This window comes from Rutilus rutilus (assembly GCF_951802725.1).
Source record: "Rutilus rutilus genome assembly, chromosome: 12".
Taxonomy (NCBI): domain Eukaryota; kingdom Metazoa; phylum Chordata; class Actinopteri; order Cypriniformes; family Leuciscidae; genus Rutilus; species Rutilus rutilus.
In genome coordinates, this window is record NC_140217.1 from 21,398,525 (window position 1) to 21,423,435 (window position 24,911).

General features: G+C 36.2%; 2 protein-coding genes across 4 annotated transcripts in view; one reads left to right on the forward strand and one right to left on the reverse strand.

Annotated features, from left to right (window-relative positions):
• stx8 (syntaxin 8) overlaps positions 1–12,007 on the forward strand; it is a 614,579-nt gene extending 602,572 nt beyond the window's left edge. For both annotated transcript variants that reach the window (XM_084425369.1, XM_084425368.1), the window contains 2 exons: positions 4,192–4,293; positions 11,384–12,007. In XM_084425369.1, the coding sequence (XP_084281495.1) occupies positions 4,192–4,293; positions 11,384–11,448 (167 nt within the window). In that variant the 3' untranslated portion in view covers positions 11,449–12,007. The remainder of the gene's footprint in view (positions 1–4,191; positions 4,294–11,383) is intronic.
• A 542-nt stretch (positions 12,008–12,549) lies between these two features.
• ntn1a (netrin 1a) overlaps positions 12,550–24,911 on the reverse strand; it is a 74,241-nt gene continuing 61,879 nt past the window's right edge. For both annotated transcript variants that reach the window (XM_084425366.1, XM_084425367.1), the window contains 2 exons: positions 20,045–20,119; positions 12,550–15,170 (listed from right to left, as the gene is read on the reverse strand). In XM_084425366.1, coding sequence (XP_084281492.1) covers positions 14,842–15,170; positions 20,045–20,119 — 404 coding nt within the window. In that variant the 3' untranslated portion in view covers positions 12,550–14,841. The remainder of the gene's footprint in view (positions 15,171–20,044; positions 20,120–24,911) is intronic.

The following is a 24,911-nucleotide window of genomic DNA, read 5'->3' on the forward strand; positions in this document are numbered from 1 at the left end:
AAACAAGAAAATTTGAACTGTAGAGAAAAAAAATTAAAGTAGGCTACTCTTTTGTTTTTGATCATACAGATACGAGTAATACATCATTTGAAACTGTAAAGCATGTCACAAAAATGGACAAAAACTCAGTATAATTGCCATTGCTATTTCAATTACTTGTTGTTTGATTTGTTCATTGCAAACAGCTGAAAGTCTGTAAATTTGGCCAATAAACCTGATTTGCAATGGGGGTTGAATCATTTCGATTACAACTGTACATGAGAAATATGTATATAAAAAGCTTGAAATGTCTACTTTTAAGTGAACCAATTCAAATTGAGAAAACCAATTTTCTCTGATTATGTAATCCGTATGAAACCAGCGAGAGGTGCCGTCTTTCCAAGCAACTGCATCTTCAGCACACGCCATATAGTAGCCGGGTCTTCTTTTTTCTGTTTACAGACGTGACGTAACCACGCGAAGGACTCGACAGCTCAAATTATGAATCATTTTTAGAAGCTTGCCGTTGCAAATCAGGGTAAGGTTTAGGAAGAGTTTTCAACACTAATGTACTTGCTCAGTAACTGATTATTTATTTTTATTTTATTTATTTTTTACCACAAAAAGATATTTACTGCAGTTTTAACTTGTATTGAAATTGGATCATTCTTTTAATGAAACTGAAGTACGTGTTTGTAACAGGGTGATATTCTGAAGAAGAAAAAAAAACCTTTTTGACCTCAGACTGCATCTGTCCTTTTTGACCATAAAACTCTGCTGCCAAACTGGCTTTCGTCCTTCAGAAATGTGTTCAGATCTCTTCCTAGAGCTGTCAAATTAATTCTCATGAACCTGTTCTTGGTCTATAGCGCAGCCAGGAAACCTGCACCTCCATCCAACCACACGCCTCTGGCCAGGCCTCTGCGGTCATGTGTTCTCCTCTTCCTTGTGGAAATACTCCAAAGCTACATATAATTAACTTTGTTATAAATAACAAATGCATGAATCCAGGAGGTTAATCTGTAAGGTATTGGTACTCTACTCTATTGGTCAAACATCTTTTCGCTATACAAATTTTTTACAAACTTAAAATTGGTTACAAAACAAAAGACATAACTTCTACACATATGCTTGTGTTTCCACTGTCCTTATTCACATGTGTTTTAATGGAAATGAGTTGAAGTCTGCTTTGACCGCACATTCACCCGTGGTAAAATCACTGTAATGCGTTTCAAAATATGCCTTGATCTGCGGTTCTTAGTGGTATTGTGTTTCCATTGGTGTTTTTTGGCTTCCTTTTGGTTCTTGATTTATATCTTTTTGTACCTATCAGCTGACACGACACATTATATACATAACCTTTGGTCCTTCCACTCTTTCCACCAATAACAGTAATGCTGTGAGTGACGGCTGTTTTGGCTTCTGTATCAGAGTCTGAAATGTGTTGGAGATTCTTCTTCATCAAGCTTCATCAAAACAGCTTGTTGCACAGTGGAGCGAGGCTTATTTGAGTTGGCAGGCTGATGGCAGCAAGCAGAAGAAAAAATGTACAACTTCCCGTTTCTGCTGAATTACATCCAGCTCGCTGCTTCTAGGTATTGAAATTCTATCAGTAAGCTGCTCGTTTTTACAGTCATGGTTTCTGTTCGAGTGTGTGTTCTGCTCTACTTCAGAGTCCATATACAGGTCAACCTGTTCACTCTTGCTCCTTTTCCCTTGTTCTTTCTTTTTGTTTTAGCCATTTTCTCATTAATCTCCCGTTTCATTATTTCCTTTTATTTCTCACTCTCTGTTTTATTTCTTTCACTCATTCTCTCTCTACTCTGGAAAGAGCCTTTCAGCAAGGTTAGTGTTTTTAGAGCAGGGTGGAGGGAAGCCACACAGCTAGATCTACACCAAAGCAAAACGGACAATTAACTTTTTTGTTTAATCATAAATAATATTGTATTGGACATATTCCGTAATGATCCATGGTATTTTGTGCTTAAGGTTGTTTTTTTTTGTCTTTCCATTTTGTCAGATGCAGCATTTTTTATACTTTTTTTTACTCAGCAGCTTAAAGAAAATGAGAAGATGCTGTTCAGATGGTGGTTCAACACAGTATTTCTCAAGCGTGTGATACAAAGTTAATGTACCAATGCGCATAATAGATTTAGATTAAAAAATGGGGTTGGAAAGTCTCAAAGGATTCTCAGCATACTAAGTTAGAACTCTAAACTCAGCACACTGCACCATGCACATTTGTGTGTTTTTAAAGGAATTTTACTCTTATGTATGAACAATTTCCATAAACACAAAATGAGGTATGGGACATGCAAGCAGAGTTTTGAATTCCATGTTGCATGTAAGTGATAGTTATTAAAATAACATTATTAAATATTCTTAAAGCTAAATTCCATTTGATTATTTGTGAATAAAATCAACTCTAATCATATTTAGCTTTATGCAATGATAAAAGAAAAGTCTGGCAACAGCATTTCATTCACTTATTAAATACAATGTCATCTTGTGACAATGCCCATGTTCAGTGATATAAATGGTGTTGTGTGTTGTCCTGTTGAGATAGGTTGATGGCTACAAGCCTACAACACAACACAGTGTCCTGGGAAATTTTCAATGGCACACTGCCCGATGATGTTCAGTCCCTACTGTCTTATACTTTCTATAAATCTGACCTCATAAAAATGAATTTATGGTGGATTAGTTCCACGACTCTGAAACCGACAGAAGAACACAGCAAATCATAATACAGATGGTTAGTTATTTAGGTACAGTAAAGCATAGCTCTAGTGATGGGTAGTATTACTGTACGAAATGTAGAACATTTTATTATTGTATTAATTTAGTTAATTACAGGTATTTTTGATTGAATGTCCAGTTTTAATGTGGATAAAAGATGTAATTTGTTAAATGTCATATTTGTGACGCATTGTGTCCTAATCCCGTTCCCTCAGCTCTCCTGTCTCTTTCTACTGCCGTATAAATAAATGATAAAAAACACAGTATGGAATTGTGACATTCATCTGATGGAGTGAGAATATATCTGTATCTCTCCAGATCTTCTACATTTTCTCCCAGATAGAGAAATTTGATATAAACTTTAGTACTTCATCTTACTTTTTCCAGGAAATCAAAAAATGTATGGGTTTCTGTTTGATTATTTTAGTAATTTAATTAAAGGGGTCCAAGCAACAAAACTGCTGGAATCATTTGTGTTTGTTCTGATGTTGTTCTTCTTCCTCTTTATGTATTTATTTATTTTTGCTCTAAAAGAGTTTGGGTGTCAGTCCCTAAATCCCAAAGACCCCAAATATTTTGTGTGTGTGTGTACATTATAATTATCAAATTTACACTTTTGCAATAACTCCAATAGCACTTGAACAAAACCCTTCCTCTGAATAAATGATTTTATATATATATATATATATATATATATATATCCATTTTAAACATATCCACCTATAAAAATGCCACTTTTTTTTTTTTTTTTTTACTTGTGCTTTTTTCAAATTTCTAAGACATTTAATATGTATCATCTAGAAATGGTAATGACAAAAAGTTGTGAAATGTTTCGAAAATGTATGAAAAGTTACAAAATGAGTTTTGAATTATAAAATCTTTATACAGAAACTAGCCCATTTATTTTTTTCAATGGACCTGTATTCAAAGTTAAACCTTAATGCAACTTCATGCACTCCACTTTCAGAAGATGCAAGCATTTGATCAGGAAAGTTTGGAACACATCTTGTGAGTGCTATCTTGAACTTTACAATATTCTAAGCATACATGCCACATTTCTCCAATTTTATGGAACTAGGGGGCGCTATAACTTAGGGAAATCCTCATAAACTGTGATCAAAGAACTTAATCCAAAACAATTGCATCCATATGATCGGTTTTGCAATTGTGGTCCAGTCTGCTTGGACACAAGTTGTTGCCACTTGTGGCTATGTTTTTGTGGTAATCATACAGATGTTGGCAAACATTGATCTACTAATTCAATCGTTAAGGCCTCAGATGGTGTGCGGTTTAGTCACAGCTACCAGCACACACAACCCACATATTTCTGGCCACTATAAATCCCACATACATACCACAAAACGACGGCAGGAGATTACTTTCACATATCGCCTGCTGCTCTCTTTCTGTATGTCATGCACTAAGACGACAATGATGATCTCTTGTACTGACTTGGCTTGTTGTGTATTTCAGAGATCATCGATGACCTTACTCAGCTCGTGGACAAGACGGACAGCCGCATCAAAAACGAGACGCACAGAGTCAAGCTGTTGGAAACCAAGTCCGCTTCATGTGGTGAGTGTTCTGCCACTGTAGCCCTGGTTTTATGTACTCTGCATCAAGAGCCCGGCAACAATAAGCCTATCTATCGTTCAGATCTACGGCCATCTCTCTCTCTGTCCCTTTTCTCCTCTCTACTGCGTCTAGAGCAGTCTTCAGAACTGAAGGGATTAAAGCACACTGCCTGTAAATGGCAAAGTCAGATCTGCACATTATGGTCGGTCTCAGTGCTGTGAACTCTTACTGGGCCATCTGCATGTGATCTGTGAGTTTGTTATTGGAGCAGCAGTGAGATCAGGCTGAGACATTTAGAAAGGTCATTTGCACCGATTTCTGGAAAGTTCTGCAAGACATTATTTTACATCTGTATACTTCAGAGTACTTTCTATGGTCTAATTTTGTCTGTTTGTATGTTAGAGATAATTCACCCAAAATTTTTAATTTCTGTCATTATTTACTCTCCGTCATGTTGTTTCAAACTTATGTCCGACTTTCTTCTATGGAACACAAAAGGTCAGTTTAAGAACTTCATGAGTGCTCTTTTCAATATAATGTAAGTGAATGAGGACTAGGGCTGTCCAGCTCCAAAAATAAAGCACCATAAAAATGTAACTAAAGTAGTCTATACAACTTGAAGAAAACCATTTAACATGATGGAAAAACTTTCAACTTTCAATAGCTTTAAAGTTAGCATGACATGTAAACTCAACCTACTTATTTTCTAATTTCAGGTTATTGATTTTACTGTGAACAATTCATCCTTGCATGTTTCATTTGCATCAAAATGTCATAACTCCATATTCTGGTGAAACGACAGACTTATCTCTGGTGACGTATGTTGGACTTTTCCAATCACTTCGTCTGCAAAAACAACCAAGACTCTGGCCCACATTATTTTATTTTGGATAATCCGTTTCCATTTCCCTTTATTAATTTAGCAGACACTTTTATCCAAAGCGACTTACAAATGAGGAATACAAGCGATTCATCATAAAGAGGCAATAAACACAAGAAGTGCAGGTAATACAAAGTTTTAGACATCTTTTAGAATAGTACAAACTAGAACTGGGAGAGACTAAAGAATAGTGGAAGCATAGGGGATTTTTTTTTTTTTCAGCAGGATGCAGTTAAGTCCTGATGGAAGAGATGAGTTTTCAGTTGATTCTTGAATATTGTCAGGGATTCGCATTCCGGAGAGGGTTGGGAAGATCCTGCTGTCCTTGCAATGTAGTCTTTGAATGTCAACTGGTCATCAAAGATTACCCCAAGTTTTCTGAGCGAAATTGATGGGATTATTATTGATATAGATTAGATAAATCTAGCTGGATGGTGAAATTGTGCTATACAGTCCGAGTGGCAGGGGAGAAGAGAAACTCTGTCTTTCCTAAGTTGGGTTGCAGGTTTTTTCTTTCATCGATGCCGTGATGTCCGCCAGGCACTCTGAGATCTGTGCAGCTACCGTTGGATCATCTGGTCAAAATGAAAAGTAGTTTGTCATCAGCATAGAAATGGTAGGACAAACCATATGCCTGTATAATGGGTCCCAGCAGTGTAGTGTATATAGAGAAGAGGAGAGGGCCAAGAACTGATCCCTGAGGAACTCCTGTGACCAGTTGATGTGCTTTGGATGTGCCCCCCATACCCCCAGCCACATTGAAAGACCTACCTGTGAGGTAAGATTCAAACCAGCAAGTTGGAGTTCATGTGATGCCCAGTGCTGAGAGGGTGGACAGAAGGACCTGTTCGTTTCACTCGATGTATCACAATACAGGAGCTTTTTTGAGAGACCTTTTTTTTTTTTTTTTTTGACATTTGGACCCAGGTCTCTTTGGTGCATTCATGAGAGAAGTAAACAAATGTAAACAAATTGTTCTTTTTAGTTAGATCTATTCAATGAACTGGTTGATCCAGATCAATCATGAATTGGACTGATCCTGTTCACTGACTCTGTGATCTCAAACTATCACATGGCTTCGGAAGGCGTTGAATATAGTATTTTTTTTATGATGCTTTTATTTAAATTTTATTTATTTTTGAAGCTTTAAAAGCTCCAGTCTGCATTTATTGTAGATTCATGGAAGATAACTCATTTCAGTATTTAAATTATGTTTAGAACGACATTGGAGCAGAGTAAATGATGACAAAAATTTAATTTATGGGTGAACTATTCCTTTAATTGCATTTTCTGTGATGTGATCAATGACTACAGCCTCTCAGATTTCTCAAGTTTTGTGCATGCCAACCATGTCTGAAACACTTAAATCATTTCACATGTGGTAAATGTTGAAGCATGTCTGTATACTCAAAGTATCTGTCTTCATTACACTCTTCATTAAAGGAATACTTCACCCAAAAATCCTTTCATTATTTACTCACCCTCATGTATGAATTTAGGCGTGGAAAATTTAGGAGTGAAAGTGGGCAGTGGTCAGGGGCTGTCAAACCTGGGTGAAATGCATCTGGACATATATGAATGGATGCAAAATTTTAGTCTGTTCCTTACACAAGACTATCATTTGACTTCCAAAGACTCTCTGAACATATTGAAGCTGTTTGCACTATTTGTTGTAAAAAAAAAAAAAAAACTTTTAATTTTTGTTCAATTTTGGATCTTGACAGCTTCTTTTCACAACATTCTACAGCTCTACAATATTGTCAATTCTACAAAATTGTACAGTATGGAAAGACCAGCTTAAACATTCCGCTTAAGATCTTTTTCTTCCTCTACTCCTGTTTTGTTCCATGGAAGAAAGTCGTAAGGGTTTGAAACAACATAATGTTGAGTAAATGTTGGCATATTTTCTAACTAACTTTAATTCTGGTGTTTTGGGTGATGAAAGATGTTCAGTCAATACGCTTTCACTACAAACCTTTTTGTGTGCGACTGTCTTTACACTTGACAAATGTCGAACATTTTTGGGAGAGCTGTTGCTTTAAGAGAGCTGACTTGCCAGAAGAACTTATATTTACAGGGATTTTTCGCTATCTCAAGTTACATCAAGACATTATTTATTAAATAAGCTCCTCGTAGAAGACATGGAATTGATCGTGAATTAATTTTATTAGAACCATGATCATGTGCAGGGTGTGAATAATAAAACGGATCATTTTTCTTTAGTGAGAGCCAGTTTAACTACATCTCTTCTGCTTGCCCTATAAAGATCCGTCTTGAATTTCTCTTGGAAATAAATGCATTGCTGCGCTTTGTCCTGCTTCTCTTATGTGACGCATAATTCCATTTGTTTGTCCAGAGGACTCCACAGACTAAAGTTTGTTTGCAGATCCCAGAGCTGGAGGCCAGAATCACTGAGTTTTGCATTGATTCTCTTTCTCGCTCCTTTATTTCTCTACCCCTCTTCTTCTTGTCCCGCGTCTGCTTTTAACACCTAACCATATTCATGTATTCTGTGAAGGGGGGTGAAGAGGAGGGGTTGATGAATGGAAAAATTCCTCACTGCCTTGTCGCCCGTACCCCACTTCTGTTCCCCGACTCACTTCACTCCTCACGTTTCCCAACTTTGTTTGACACTTGTCTTTGTCTCGTAGAAAGAAATTGCTGAAAATATAACATGCCACAACAACACTTTCAAGGTCTCTCCAGCTGTCTAATCTCTCACTCCTGTGGACACACAAGGTTTATACAGTATTTATCTCCTGTGTCAATCTTATTTTGGGTGTTCATATTATACTGTATTTTCTAGAAGAGGATTGTTGATAATAAAGTGTCTACAATTATTTTCTGTATATATGTATATTTCGGACACTCACAATATTAGAATAGTTTAGTCCAACTTGTATTTATTTCTTTTAAAATTAATCATCCAGCTAGTTGAAAACTGTTTTGCTGTGTTGTCTGAAAGCCAGAGGAAGAACGACATGAGTTTTTGCACATAGCAATAAAGTCTCTTGTTCTCACCAAGACTGCATTTATTTGATAAAAAAAATACAGGGAAAAAAAAGAGTAGTGTTGTGAAATAATGAATACATTTTAAAATATCTGTTTTTATCTTAATATAGTTTAAAATATATTTTTTTCATGTGATGGCAAAGCTGAATTCTCAGCAGCTATTACTCTAGTCACATGATAATCAGAAATCATTATTGATTAATATATCATTGTATATCATAAATCATTGCAACGTAATATTTTAGTTAAAACCGTGATACGTCGTTTTTCAGGATTCCTCGATGAATAGAACATTTTAAAAAAGCAGTTATTTAAAATAGAAGTCTTTTGTAACATTATAAATGTCTTTGCTGTCCCTTTTGATTAATTAAATGCATTCTTGCTGAAAAAAGTATTAATTTCTTTCAAATATATATCATTTGAACGATAGTGTACAGATAGATATAGAGCATTTGTCTTCAGTTTGGAATACAACCGACATCTTTTCATCAAAAAGGTGAACTTTAGTGCTGCAGCCAAATGCTAAATTAAAAGCCAGATGTGCCATCATATTGGAATGTATGAAGTCTGATGTTATTTCATTCATGTAATTCGTTTTTAATTTGTTTACATTCTACAACCAAATACTTTACAACAATCCTCTTTGAAAAGATAAAAAAGAACTATTAGGAACATTGACAGGCAGATCAAAATCATCTGTTCAGAAAATGATACATTTCAGGCCCATCTTTTGTTTGGAATCTTCTAGCCCCTGACTATGACAAGTTGAAGTTTAGAGTTTTGCGGGTCTCTTTTTCTCCCTCGACTTTGATTTTAAATAAATAAAGGACACTTGGGAAGAATGCGTGTCCTTTGTTCTGCCCCTGGGTGGCCTCACAGGTCTTCTGCCCTCTGTGCACACAAATCTATTTATCTAGCAAATATTATTGTTGTCATTGGGGCAGCGTGATTGGGTTACAAAGCTTATTTGATTGCTTATAGGACTGTGACAGTTTCTCAGAGGTGAAAAAGAGGAGCAAACAGACGAGCCTGGGTGTGAAACTCACTTTAAAGCGTAGAAGTCTCACAGTGTGAATGAGAGTTTGTTTTGCACAGTTCTCTTTAGGCTGATTTAAATCTGAATGACATTTCGCCATTTGGAATTTAAAATAAAAAGAGAGAATGTTCATTGGGAGATTTTTTTCCATCATATTGAATTGTTTTCTACAGGTTTACCAGTTCAGTGAAGATGGGTGGACCATATTTTCTTCTCTTGCCTGTTTTCTGTCGTTTTCCAGTGGGATAGGGGTCTGTTCACTAAAATTGTGACATTTGTTCCAAGTCACAGTAAAAAAAAAAAAAAAAAATATTTGGACAATTACCGGTTGTGTGGCGTTATTTCCTAACTCATGCCCTGCCCGCAGCAGGCTTTGGTAGATCGGTGGTATTTCATAATAGCAGCGCAAGTTTGTTCAGCACGGCTTCCTTTCACCCTGTGCTTCAGTGCAGGCCAGCTGGCGCTATGATCTCCGTTGGGAACGCACAGCCACCGAGCCAAACTATGAGAGAAATGTAAACTAAAGCACTGCAAATACAGTACCAGCCAGTGTCCATGACGAACAGCGCATATGTCAAAAATCCTGTCTGATTAGCAGAGATAAGCATGTTTTGAAATGACGTGACAGATGATGGCATGTGCGCTATGTTGTAGAGTTTGCACAAACAAAGGAAGGACTGAAGTTAGACTCGAGACAAACATAGTCAGAAAATGTGTATGTTGAAAAGCGTGTTCTTGGAAAAATTTCTAGGATGATTTTAGAGAGAGAGAAAAAAAAAGATTTAGTAGTTTTAAAGGGTATTAAGTTATTAAAATTAAACAATTAAATTAGATTTAACAAGTTTAAAATTCATTAAATGTTATGTTCAGGGAAAAAAAAAAAATATATACATACTTTTTTATTTCAACCTCATCCAGTTCATTTGGAATTGATACAGTATTTATTTTCTTTGTTTAACAAAAAAAGTAATATTTGTCATTTCTGTCACTACCGTCATGCCAAACGTTTTTGAAATTTTTAGACGACAAAATCGTTTTATTTCTATTTACTGTAGTAATTGACAGTTTGAAGATCAGAAATGTAATTAATTTTAAGATTTTTATATCGCAATCTGAGGTGTAACTACTGTATATTAGGAGTTATTAGCAAATCAGTGAGTATTTGAGCATATTAATTCAGAAATAATTTAGATAATTTTTGAACATTCAAACTTAAATAACTGATAGACCTAATTTGGATCTGATTCTAATAGGATCCATTTATGTTATCCAATAGGATATTGGATAATGGATATCGAATATCCTACAAAAAGTGAAAAATCATTACCATCACAGACAATATCAAATCCCACATCACAATGTACCAAAATCCACTGGAAGGTTGAGGATTTTAAGACACAATAAATATTTTAACATAGATAGAAAAAATATATCAGCCTTAGATTGAAGAATCACCCTTAAATATATTCATTTAAATTGAAAAGGTTAGCCTGTGTATAGAAAGGCCAGGTAAAGTATAATTTTATTAATATTAATAATTGTAAAACTTCCATTTGATTAATCCAGTAAGTAGTTCAAGCCTAACTTGTGTAGAACGAATGCAGGATGTTTAGTCACAGTTGAGGATTGATTGGTTCATTTAATCAACCGAGTCAGAACCATCAGTTTTGTAATAGCGGATCCACAACACATGTTCTGGTTGATGTAAGTGACTCACAGGAGATGAGACATCCTCTCCAACACCTTCCTGGAATTCCTCTGGTGACACATAGTAAATGAGAAATTTGACGATCAGAAAGATTAATGAAAGGCAGATGCATCGCTGAAAGTTTCACCACATTTTGTTTGTCATTCTCACCCTCAGTTAGTGCTGATCTTCAATTATACACAGGGCTACGAGCCCTGTTTATTTTAATGAGTAATACATGAAAAATGCAAATAACGAATGAAATAAAATGAATCAACCATTAAAATTACAGTTAGGAAGTGTTTCAAGTCATAAAAAATGTAAGGATAAACAACAGATCTCTGAAGTTTTGTTGCGGTGCAGCTGGTAGGGATCAGTCAAATGATGAATTTAAAATGTGCACATCTCTGTTAGGGCATCTTCTGCTCAAAGAGTGTTGGTTCATTAAGATGTTTTGTGTGTGTTTTTAAATCAGGGATGTGGGTGGTGATTGTTCTTCTCCTCATCGCCATCATTGTCGTGGCAGCTTGGCAAAAGTAATGAAGAGGATGTTTCTGAAGAGAAGAGTGTTTTCGGGGGGGTAAACGAGGGATACGCGCTGCTTCCACGTGAACCCCTCTCTTATCCCCTTCTGCATTTATGAAAGTAATGGAACCCATGACTGGGTAAAAGCCAGGGAATGGACCACTATGAAGAACTGAAATTCTTTGCTCCTCAGATAATGATCAAAGTAGAATTCGGAATGGAAAGAAAAATAGAAAAGAGCTTTGAAAGGTTTTGAATATTATTATGAATATAACCATGAGATGCTCCAAGGGGGGAAAACCTATTTAAATTCTTTGTTTGGCAGTGAAGAAAATGATCCGTATCCTTCATGTAAACAAGGTCTGTGCGTCACAATGCAATACAGAATCTTCAATATACAAGCTCTGAACTTCTTTTTCATTGTCTATTAAAATGCATTACAGTTCGGATTCTATTTTATAAGTAGAAATAATTCTAACAAATATGTGATTTTTCTCAACACTTTTCTGTTTTATTATTAATATTTTATTTTATTTTTCCTGAAAATGTGACCTAATAAATATAGTTAACACAACCTGGTCTCAACTGTTTCATTGGTGAAATCCTAATTGTCGCAAATGTATGTATTTATTAGTGTTATTTAATATTTGTCACACACTGTAAATATGATCAATAAGGTCTGACACCATGTTTTTACATTGCTTTAACTCATTGAAATAAGTTAAGCCATTTTCAACCTTTTTTTATAAGTTATACAAGATTGGACTTTTTTTTTTAAAGTCAGTTTAATGTAAGTTAAGTTTAAATGACTTAAACATCCAAGTTGATTGTACTTAAAAATTTAAGGCAGCAATTTTTTTTTTTTTTTTTTTACAGTGCATGCTCAGTTCTTATTTCCTTAAATATTTACAGTAAAATCTAAACGATTAAATAAATAAATACTAACGTATTACTTTTTTAAGCCAAATTTATAAGCAGGGGGGAAAAAAATGAGAAAGCACACTAGTAACGTTTTGAGATTTTATTCCAAATGAATGCTGAATGTAGTTCTACCAGGTTGGTGTTCAGTAGTTATTTTCCCCTCTGGATTTTAATCACAACCATCTAAACAACCACAGACTGTAAAAAAACAAACAAACAAAACAAAACAAACAACAAAAAAAAGGCAAAAGGATGTAAAAAATCCACAATGTCTTGTGTCATTAAATATTTTCTTATAATAACCATAATATATTAGTATGCATTGTAAAACAATATTGCAGACGTCTTGTATTTGCCACAGCTAAATTTACAATTCATAATATGAACAAGAAGCAATGTATGTAAGGTCTGCTGGTAATGTCAAATACATGAGGCATCTTTCCACTGCTGCGAAAAATAAAAACTCAACATAAATTTACATCGTTGTAATACTTAAAATAAAAAATGAGCGTGCACTAAGATACTGAGTGCCAAACAAAATACATTTACATGTGGTATTACGAATATTGTTTGTAACCGGTAAATACATCATATGTATAAATATCTGTATGTCATACATTGTGTACATTTACAAGAAGTAAGCATTGAGTTAAGATGATGATTACTGCACACGTAAACCGTTCATCGAATCTGTTTTTTGTTTTTTTCGTGTCTTTTTTTTTGGTATTTGATACTGAAATGATCAGTTCCTGCAGTTTATTTTTGACTGACCACACCATCAAACGTTAAGTGAAAAAGCTGTACTTTAGAGAACTTCAGTCTCATCAGTAACAAAATAAGTGTGTGTGTGTGTGTGTGTATGAGCAGCGTTTCTCACAGTGAAGAGAATTCTCTGTTGTAGTGAAACATTACTGTACATGCATTCCTACATTCACAGACCCTAATTGGACGTGGAAATGTGTAAAAGGAGAGATGCTGTCGCTTTACAAAACTAAATACTAGTTCATGAATACTAGTTAAAGGTAGTTCGTACACTTCTAAATACTGTTTTACACACAAGGAAAAATACTAACTATACACACCATTCTACCAACACTTTTCTACGAAAAGGCCTGTTTATACACTGGACTCGTCGCACTGAAGTTCTGTTTAAAAAAAAAAAGTCATCGTCCATGTCTGGACTATAAACAATTGAATCAAATGGAGCAAGAAATGATGTCATCTACCTCAATCATCATGTCTTATACAAAAATATACATGGTGGTTTTATTCCAAGTTCAAAAATAATTGTAAATGCATGCTAATTGTTTTAGGGGTTTGTACAAGCATGCCATTACATTTTTATAGATCATAAATCAGTTTTCAACAATTATGAGTACAGATTTTTGTTCTTGTTGTAAATAAGTGAGGCAAGTTCTAGATTTACACATGGCTTAAACAGACATTGTTTAAAAATTCTACCAAATGTAGTCTATATTAGTGGGGACTGTTGAAGAAAATAGGCGCTACTTCTTTAACCTTAAAGTAGTGAACTGCGATGAAAAGGCAATACTTTGAACAGAAACTTTTTGATTTGCTTTTGTCGTGCATTTGCTGGGACAGTTTCAGAGTCTGTAGAGTTTGGGAAAACCCAGCAGCACCAGTCTTAAACAAATTAGTAGTGTTATATGAAATATACATGTTATACTGTACAAGAGCTGATGTCCTATGTGGTCTTTTTCGTTCAATGATAATGTTAAACCATGCAACTTCATGAAAATTGCAACAACTAATAATGCTGAATGAACTAATTCTAAAAAATAACATGCATCAGTATATGCATAATGCATGTTTTTCATGCAGTTGTTACAAAGTGAAACTAAAATACTTTTCAGACTTTGAAAAAGAACCTTTTAAATTGGCTGAAGAAGAGCAAAAGTCTGTCGTATTAAAAATTCCCACCGAAAACAGAATTTTGACATTTCTGAAATGTTGGCATCTCAGATGCCATTATGCATTATGCATAAGTTAGAGCATATGAATTTTTAAATGCTAAAGCTCACTCGTGAAAATGTTTTATTTATTTGTTCATTTTTGTATTGAAAAAGAACTATTCGTTTTAAATATTTTTTACCTTGAAAAATATGAATTTAGAATATGAAATACAGCTCAATCTGATTCTCAAAACCGGCTAAAATGGATCTGAAACATGAAGCCATTTAACAAATAATCCGATACCTTTCTTTATAATGGACACAGGTGCAAAATTGGCAAACAGCAAACAAATCTTGAAGGAAGCAAATAAGAAATGAAAACTGCATCGTGAACTCCTTCACACATGTTCCTATTTTAAAAACAAAATGTTAATATTGTCTTCATGCCTTTATTCAAAGCAGCGATGTTCAGTTCCTCTTCTCTTCCTTTCCCTTATTATCTTTTCATCTACCACCACTCGTCTGTTGTTTCTCTGTCCAGCTCTGGATGGCCACCTCTTTCCTTTTCCCCTCACTATGCTTTCTTGCATTTTCCTTTCTTCTCCCGCTGCTGAAACTTCCGGAGTCTTCGAGCCCAAGTGTCCCTCCATTGAATGACCAGACTGCCCTTGTCTGCCACCACTCCGCTTTGTCCAGGGGAATCCTCGTCATTTCCCAGAAGTAGGTACTTCTTGCCGGGCTTGATCTTCGGGCACTTGCAGGCCACGTCCTTTGCTCTGACCCACAAAAACTGGTCTCCCCTGCGGATTCGGCTCTCGCCCTGTTTGTAGACGGAGATGATGTTGACGGTGAACTTCCACCACTCACCGGCTTTTTCTGCTTTTAAGATGTGGACCTGAACAGCTGTGGAATAACAGAAAAAAACGGAATTATTTTTTCCGCTATTAACACGGATGGGTGACATTATTTTGTAAGCACTTTCAGCAGTCTCCCGTGGTGTTTGAAAATACTTTTAATAATTGATTTAATTCAAATGATTTTTTCAAACAGTATTAATTAAGAAACTACATGGAATATTTTTATACTTTTTAAATTTCATGCGTCATTAACAAAATTCATCTCTGAATGAAACAAATGTTAAACTTGAAGTTTGCCCATTTCAATAACGTAATATTACCTTACACACAACAAGGTCTGAAAGTCTGAGATCATAGTGACAAAGTTTCTCACTAATGACAAAGACATTCAATTTGTAATTGAATACAAATATTAAATAAATACATGAATTACTTAGTACTTTCTATGTCTTGATTAGTGGCCAAGAAACAGTGTGAAATCTAAAATGTTTCTTCATTTTCATTATATTCATTTTCAAATTCTTTTTCTATTTATTTTAATTTACAGATTTTGTGTGTGTGCTTTTGGACCCCCTCGCAAGTACATTTTATCCTAAAATCTATATATTCACGCTGAGCCAAATATCGGTAACACTTTACAATAAGGTTCATTAGTTAACATTAGTTAATGTATTAACTAACATGAACTAACAATGAGTTATACATTTGTTACAGTATTTATTCATCTTTGTTAATGTTAGTTAATAAAAATACAGCTGTTCATGTTAGTTCACAGTGGGTTAACTAATGTTAACAAATACAACCTTTGATTTTAATAATGTATTAGTAAATGTTGAAACTAATATTAACTAATGCTGTAGAAGTATTGTTCATTGTTAGTTCATGTTAACTAAGGTAGTTAGCTAATGTTAAATAATGAACCTTATTGTAAAGTGTTACCCAAATATCAACATTTCCAGCCACAAGTGAAATGATGGTTCTGCCGCAGATTCAGTCTGGCTCTGATTCTGATTAAGTCGTTTGTATCAATGCAAGGTCAACTTTCGCTTTAAAGTGCTTTCAAATAAAGCATGTAACTCAAACCCTGCCGCAGTTTGACAATCCTTGCAAGTGTGAATCCCCAAAATCTGCTTAAACTGCCTGTAGACGCATGCTGTTCGCCTTTCATTATTAATAGCCTTCAAGGTGCTTTGTAAGGTGACTTCGACAAAAAGGAGCAGCAAAACAGGCAGATTTAATTTCGTCTGCGTAATGCTTTGCAGATTGAGGCGGTATCACACAGGCTTATGGTTGTTTACAGGCCATTTACAGTTTTTACATATACTTTACTCACTGTCTGCATGTTTTTAAGGCTAGAGCCATGCATGTTTTTTTCTCCTCTGATATAGAACGTTTAACCCCAATTACAAACATTCTGCTTATAAGAATTCACATTTTGCACGAGTTTCATTAAATGCCAATACATGGATCGATTTTCACATTTACAGGAATGCATTTATATCTTGCGCCACATTCTCATTCTCGACTATTGGGTGCCAGGATGCGAGTTCTTTAACTCTTTCCTCACCTTTTTTTTTTTGTTGCCAGCCAGCACCAGCATTTTAGATTCACAAACTTTTCATGGCCCCCAGAATATTTAGTTTTATGAATATCTGAACATGCAATATATAAAAGAAAGAAAGAAAGAACAGAGCATCTGCTTGAAAATAAAAATGTTTTATTCTAGCTTCATGCATTCTTTTTTTATCAACACCTGAATGTGGGTAAGTTTCCGTAAATGGCGGGGAAAGAGTTAATAGCTAAAAACTTTATTAGAAGATTATTTTTGATAAGTTTAATAAGTTAAATCGCTACATATCATCGCTTGTTTAATGACATTCGGTTTAAATTACATTGAAATCAATCGTAATATTTTTTTTAAGCAATATTTTACACAAAAATAAACATTCTGTTATTATTTACTCATCTTCATGTTGTTCCAAACCTGTGTGACTTTGTTTCCTCCGTGGAACAAAGAAAGTGAATTTTTTAAGAATATCCTGGATGTTCTTTTCCTTATAATCAAAGTGAATGAGTGAATTAAAGTGGTATGACTCAAATTAACAATTATTATGTTAACAATATTCCAAAGTAACACAAAAATTGAAGTTATTCACTAAAAATCTTGATAGACCAGCTCTCCTTAGCTTGATGAGAGACGTAGCTATTCATAAACTCATAAAATCTTTTGTGTGATCTTTTCAGTGAAAATCTTAATGCAGTTCACATAACCGGTCTGAAAGTTTTGTTCTGGAATTGCACTGATCTGACTCTCAACTCAATGAATCAGGGAATAATGACTATTTTTGGTCTGTTTCCTATACAAAACTATTGTATGACTTTATAAAATATATATTTTTTGTAATTTTTGAGTTTAACTGCCTTAGTTCGTTTTGTATTCCACAGGGAAAAAAAAATCATACAGTTTTGGAACAACATAACGGTTAAATTATTATTTTATTTTTTATTACACTTTAAGTACACTCGAAAGTGAGAATATCATCACAGATGAAATTGAGTATGAAAAACTGTCACTGTCACCATTTGGAAAGGTGGAAGTAGTTTATCCAATGATAACAACATGTCTGTGGCCAGGATTCCTGTGGTGTTTTATGGGTAATGTGCCAATGAGGCATGAGGCTGTAAATATCATGCCACAAAATGCCTAATTCCCCTCACAAGACTTTAGATGACTCCATCTTCAAGTTCAATACCATTTCCAGCCATTTCTCCCCGTGCTGCCGTATAAAGCCCCCCTGATGCTCAGGAAGGCAGAGGGAAAGTGGATTAGGTTTAATGCTCAGAATGTGGGAGTTTATCCTAGATTGTTCACTTTTGAGTAAAAGGGGGAGCTGGCGAACTCTCCATAACTGAGGACAACTGTAAATTGAAGTCAGCGGGGTACCATATTATCTGGATAAATTCTTAAACGAGTCTTAAATGAGTAATGGCAGTGTAGAAAGGAGAACATGCAAAGCTGATCTGCAGGAGGTGATGACATTGAGTATTTATCATGTTAGATGCTACTACCATTGTGTGCCAGACCTCCTCTGTAAGCTGTAGGGATTCCCTTTTTTTTTTTAAATCCTGAATAAATCCTGAATTATACAGAGGTCTATTGGGCATAAACACTTTCTTACCCATCAAATCATGTCTTTAGCTGGAACGCTTTTTAAATCATTATTACACTTATCACAATCTTTACAAGAACACAGCATGGCCATTATAAATATAAGTACTTTGCGTAGCTTAAATGTAATGGTGTCCGGCTCAATTAAAGAATAAATTTAATTATGGACTATTATTATAATTTTTTTAGTCTTAGTTTTTTTAGTGTATACAAAAGTTAATTAAAAATGTAATTCACGCATACAGTGAATAGAATAAACGTGATAAGCATTTTGATATTTTGGGGGGCATAAAGTAAAATGTATCAGGCTGATACAACTTTCCTAATATCATAATGGGATTTTTTTTTTTTTTAATGCTTACTTTACTATACTATTTAATGCTTTACTACAATGCTTAGTGGTGTTTATTTGCTCAGTGGTGTATATTGATGTTTAAAAAAAACCCAGAAAGAACCCCTGCATACCCTTTTGTCAAGGTCAATTAAGTCTCTAAAAATATATGATTTTGTAATAGTAAGGCAAGGTTAGATTAGTTTGTAAAGTGTCATGTGGTGCGATTTCCCCCAAAACATAATGATAATCATAATAAGAATAATTTACAAAAAATAACACACTTCTTACATTTGAAAAAGATATATAAAAATGTTTAATGATTAATATATGTACACAGTGCGTGAGGAAAATATGTGAATACTTTTTCTTGATGTGACCATGTGACGAGTCATTCAATTTATTCTTTTCTTGAAAATTATTTAAATGTTTTTCAAAACCAAATGAAACCAACATTTCTTGTCACAATTAAATATCCTTTTTTTACTGTGGACACTCTAATTTGTCATCGACCCATATAATAGTATGGTAATATTTCCATATAGCAATTTTCAAAAATATTAGAATTATACCTATATACTTATACTTTTATTCTACATTAATAAATGACCTAAACTCTTCAACACTCGCTGTTGTAAATAAAAGATGAAAGTGGGTTACACTTTATTTTAAGGTGTCGTTGTTACAGTGTAATTATATATTTAAATTAAGCAACTACATGTACTTACTATAGCGCTAGGGTAGGATTAGGATTTGGTTAAGGGTTAGTTGCATGTAATTATGCATAATTTACTTTTATTACTATGGTAAGTACATGTAACATGTAAAATAAAGTGTTACCGAAAATTGTTTCAAATGAAATCCTACACTAATTTATTTTCAGTGTATGCTGACTGAAATGAATCAAAAGAGCTGTTAAAATGCTCTGTCTGTTATTAAACCTGCTAAGCTCTTTAAGTTCTACGGGGTCTCGCTTGACTGGCGAAACAGCCCCACCTCTGTAGGGCTGCACATCTGCTCCTTTTCATGGACAAGAGAGGGCCTGCTGCCCCCAGGAATGCAGGACGGGGACATGCGCTTCCCTTAATGAGGATATCTGTGAGCACTTCGGTCCCTTCTGCCCGTCACACTGCCATGGTTTGATCCGCTTTGGGCTTGAAATACCTGCTGGGCTGTCCGTCAACGCAGCCTCCCCTAAACCCCTCACTGATGGCCTTTCCTCCTGTTTGATCCTTTGACTTTCTTCTTGAAAGCCCCAAGTAAGCCATCACTACAATATACCAACACTGAGGGGACTCGAGGGAATTCGGCTTTGGATAAAGAATAAAGATGTTGTAGAGGGCAAGGATTTGAACCACCTGCATAAATGTGGGAGTGTGCTGCTGTCGGTACGGTGTTGTGTGCACTTTTTCTCACTCACCGTAGTCTTTCTTGCAGTACTTCTTCATATTGATCTTCAGCTTGCCTTTGGATGCCTTGCAGTAGGATTCACAGTCTAAGTTGTGGAGGTAAAAATAAGAAAGGAAGGGTTGAGATGGGGGAAAAAACAACAACAACAACAACAACAACACACAATTAAAGAATGTAAAAGAGTCATTGTCAAAAAGAGAGACACTTCTGCAAACTACACATCTATCCTAAAGCCCCGGCCTGTTGTGACACCCATCTGCCCAGTTTAATTGTGAGGCTGTAATAGGGCTTGTGAGGCATTCAGCAAAGTGTCCTTTGCTCCTTAGAAAAGGAAGGAGACAAAAGGTCCCTCTCGTTCTGCTCTCTGGATGTCTGGACCCTCCCCTGCTCTGATGGGAGCCCTCTGAGGCCAAGTGTATTGTGCCACCCAGCGATTTTTTTTTTCTTCAGTTCCATGCTAATTTCTCACCCTTGTCTCCACTGTCAGTGCCATGATGGGCCTGATTAGGGCTTTTTTGAATCACGACACCTCCCTCCCGGTGCTGTCAACTCTGTACCCTGTACGTCTGTCCTAACGCCTCCTCCCCCACCGCAACCCCTAAAGACCATTTCAACCTTTGGCATTTATTGGTTCGGCACTCAGGGAGGTTGCGGTGAAGGGGGGAGCAAGGGTTGCCCAAGCACAAAGGGAGGTCAGAGGGAAAATTAGCAGCACATAAAGTGTTTAAAAAAGCTTGGTCTATGTAAAAATAGAAACATGGTGTTTTGGGGGAAAAAACCCCAATGGATTCGGTTCTGATTGGGCCTCTTCTACAGTTCTTCCCAGATAAAACGAGTTGCTCCTTCAACTCAGAGGACACGGACACGATTAAATCATTAAAAACACCTCTTTCGAGCATGCAGATGTTTAAATGGAGAAGTTTGCTTTCGCCATTCCCCTTACAATTGTCATGGGCTTCTTTTAGTGGATGGATGGAATGGGGAGACGGAGGAGGGGGGGGAGAGAAAAAGCTTTCAGCTCGCCTGCATATGAACAAACTTCATTGTTTCGGCCGACCCTCGCTCCATGCCTGCCTTTTACTTTCTTTTGGACTCTCTATTCTCTCTGTGTGAATGAGGTTGCCCTGGGCAACCCAGGAAACAGAAAAAAATGCCAGTGAAAGTAGTCGCGCCGAAGTGGTTGCGCGAGGGAGTCCGAGGTGGGGTTGGACGAGTCAAACCGTGCACACTGTAGATTGGAAATGGCAGAGAAACTGTAACCGAAATGAAATTGAGAGTCCATACTGTGGCAGCTTCATTTCCATTTAAATGAAGACTGTAGAGCAACTGCTTTGTTTTCCTATAACCCTATTTAATGCCATCACGATACTTCCCTTTGATAGCCATCATTTCTCATTAGCTCTCCTTTAAAGAGGTGATGAGCACCCTGAGATTCCTATTCGAACATCTAGTCCCCCGCAGCAAAGACAAATGTACTCATTGTGCCCCCTCTTGAGTTAGGGGAAGTAGGGTTAGCTTGCCGTCCCGTCACGATGCTCCCACAGAGGCCGGTGTCACCTTAATGGATGTTTTTCCTGCCGTCTTTTCAAGCGAAAGCTGTGTGCGAGAGATTTTGGCACCGCGTCCAGTGGCGCTGCTAGCGGTGCCAGTGAGCAAAAGAAAGCTGCGTGTAAGTTTGAATGTGAGGCTTGTTTGACACTGAAGAATGAGTGGAGGGCACCGGTTACATGCTGACTGTGGGGGACCCCTGTGGGGAAACATTTGTGGACGAATTCTCTCCGTCGCTAGACATTGAGGGAAGTTGTAGGTCTGGAGATTCGGCGGAGAACAGCTAATGAGTCTGCGCTATTCAGCCTCACTCAGCACTTTTTGAAAAGCCTTGACATCTAACACTGACAATCTAACCTGCTGGGTCTTTTAAAGCTTGAAGACGGCAGACACTGTACTCTGTTGTTAGCAAAAAAGAGCCTGAGGCTGACCTGAGGTCTGTTTCCAGTTGGACCTCTAATGGAACGGACAATGCTATTCATGCGCACATCGCAGATCTGGGAGCTGTAACAATGAGGTGTGAATGAGTGCACAGGGGGAAGGCTTTCTCTGTGCAGAATGAGACTGATTGAGAAACAAATTGCTGCAAATAAAGCATGTAATTAGATTATAGCCAGAGCCCCAAGCTCCCACTGGGGCATGGACTCAATGGGCAAGCTGGGTCTATTCCAAAGGGAACTGCTTTTTTTCTCCTTCTCCTCTCAACCTCTCAAAACACCCTTCTCGTTTTCTGCCGTTCTTTTATTCCGTTCAAGAGTTTGAGAAGAAAATAGCTATCTCTTGAATTCGGACATTGCTTTAAAGAAACGGACCAGAAAGCGTGTGCAGTTGTGATGTTTTGGTCACGGTCACATCATTCTAATGGGCTGAGAATGGGTAGAAATCAACTTCATTACTGTAAATGAAGCCCAGAGATTTGTGTGGAACATCGCCAACCCTCGAAATCTGACAATGTGAAATGGGAGAGAGGTGAAGCCAGCTTTAAATTAGACGAGAGCTTTGCATTCATGATGAGACACTAATTCAACACCATTCACTCTCGTTCTGTCTCTCTCTCTCTCTCTCTAATTCTCACTTTCCCTCCCTCCATCTCTCACTCCCCCTTTTTTTATTCGTTCCTTTTATAATCACTAGGAGCCTTGCAGATTTCTATGGGACCATTCGGTCTTACAAGGGTGACAGTGGTAAAGGGATGGTACACCCAAAAATGAAAATTCTGTCATTATTTACTCATCATCATGTAGTCACAAACCTGTATGACTTCATTTCTTTCTTGTCTGGGGTCTGTTTGTCATCACACCGAGTACAACAACTGTCTCATAGTTACACTTTAAGGTATACACTTTAGAGGTATATAAGGTACAAAACCAAGAAGTGTTTTTTTTTTTTTTACATATTTTACTTTTTCTGACAATGTTCTGTGGAATACAAAAAGGTGCATTTTTGAAGAATATATTACTAGCCCTTTTTATTCCATGTCAGTGGTTGCATATGGAACATATGGAAATTAAAGTCATAATTCACTGAAAATCTTTACTAATTTTCCATGAATATAATTCAGTTTCAGTTTGTTTCTCACGCAAAAACTATTTATAAACAAACTTATGGGTGACTTTTGATAGCTTTATGATAGTTTAAAGTGCTTTTGTGTGATTTTGTCCCAATTCACTTTCATTGTATGGAAAAGAGCAGCCACACTATTCTTCAAAAATGTACCTTTTGTGTTTCACTGACAAAAGACAATCACACAGGTTTGAATTGAAATAGCATGAGGGTGAGTAAATGCGGACCTATCCTTTGGATTATGTAAAATATTCCTATTATTTAAGAAAATTATTTGAGCAGTCCCCTCCTGCAAAAAACAACAAATCATCTACGAAATCCATGCCATTAATGATAACCACCATGTTGGTTTTGATGACCATAAAGACAACAGGCGCTGATCTCCTAATGCAGGTTTGTAGAGACATCTCTGTCAGTCATAGATGAGTGTGCGTCTGAGGGATTATGCAGGGGTCTCGGGAGTAGTGACTCACACCATGCATGACCTCGCCACACAATATGTGTTTTGTCTGAGCCGAGCAATCAGAGGTATTCGCGATGCACTCCTCCCCTCCATGTGGCATTACTGAAGACATATTAACATCCTCCTTCTCCTCTGCTCCCTCGACTTTCCCTCTGCCGTTCCCCTATTTCATTCTCATAGACACCTGCTTCACAGCTGTCTGCCCCACCCTTCTGTACAAGAACGTACAGGTTCTCTCTCTCAATCTGAGTGGGCAACTGCTAAAGAGCAGGGTGGAGGTGCCCTGATAAGAACATCTGTTTGCAATAATCTATTGGATGAGGTCATATTTTTCTGCCGAATTGCACTATCCTGAGGTGAGCTTTGGGCTTGGAGGGAAGGCATAATGTATGCAGTCCCATAGCAGGGTGTGTGGGTGGTCTGGAGCGTCCATTTTGATGGGGGCACTCAAATATGTCTGTCCTGTGCTCCACCTCTCCATCAGCTTGATTTGGAATGCTGCAGTTTCCATGGAGGGCTGCTCTCAAAACCAGATGGGTCAAACATTTTAAGGGCTCAAAATCAGCGGTGCCCCCATCGCCTGGATTAAAGTACGATTTTAAAAATGCATTGATTTTGAAATAAAGCTTGCCAAAATCAGATTCCATTAAGTGATTAGAAAGGTAGTGTTTCATACATTTTTTGACCTTAGAATTGGAATTAATTTCTAATTTCGTAATCTTTTTTTTCTCTCCAGAAATGAATTCTAATTTAGTATTTTTTGTATTGTGCCTGTATTATATTTCTGTAAAAAAAAAAAAAAACAGACAAATAAATAAATAATATATCATTATTTGGTTACAGTGTAATTATATATTTAAGTACTGAGTAACATTAAGCAAATACATGTTACTATAGAATTAGGGTAGGATTAGGATTTGGTTGAAGGTTAGTTGCATGTAATTATGCATAATTTACTGTTATTACTATGGTAAGTACATGTAACGTAACAAGAACACTGTAAAATAAAGTGTTACCCATTATTTTTTATATAACTAATATAAATTATATACAAGAAATGTATTTATTTATATTTAGCACTGTTTTTAACTGTTTCTTTTCTACTAAGACTGACAGGCACAATGCAGTTATCTTACAATTTAGTAATAAATAAAAAAAAGAATCATAATAGTGGCATTGTACCTGTCTTTATTTCTGTAGAAAAGAAACCGCTAGAACAGTGGTGACGTAATAAACAAACAAATACATATAATTAAGAAATATAAAATTATGTATAGAAAATGTTATTATTTTATATTTGTTT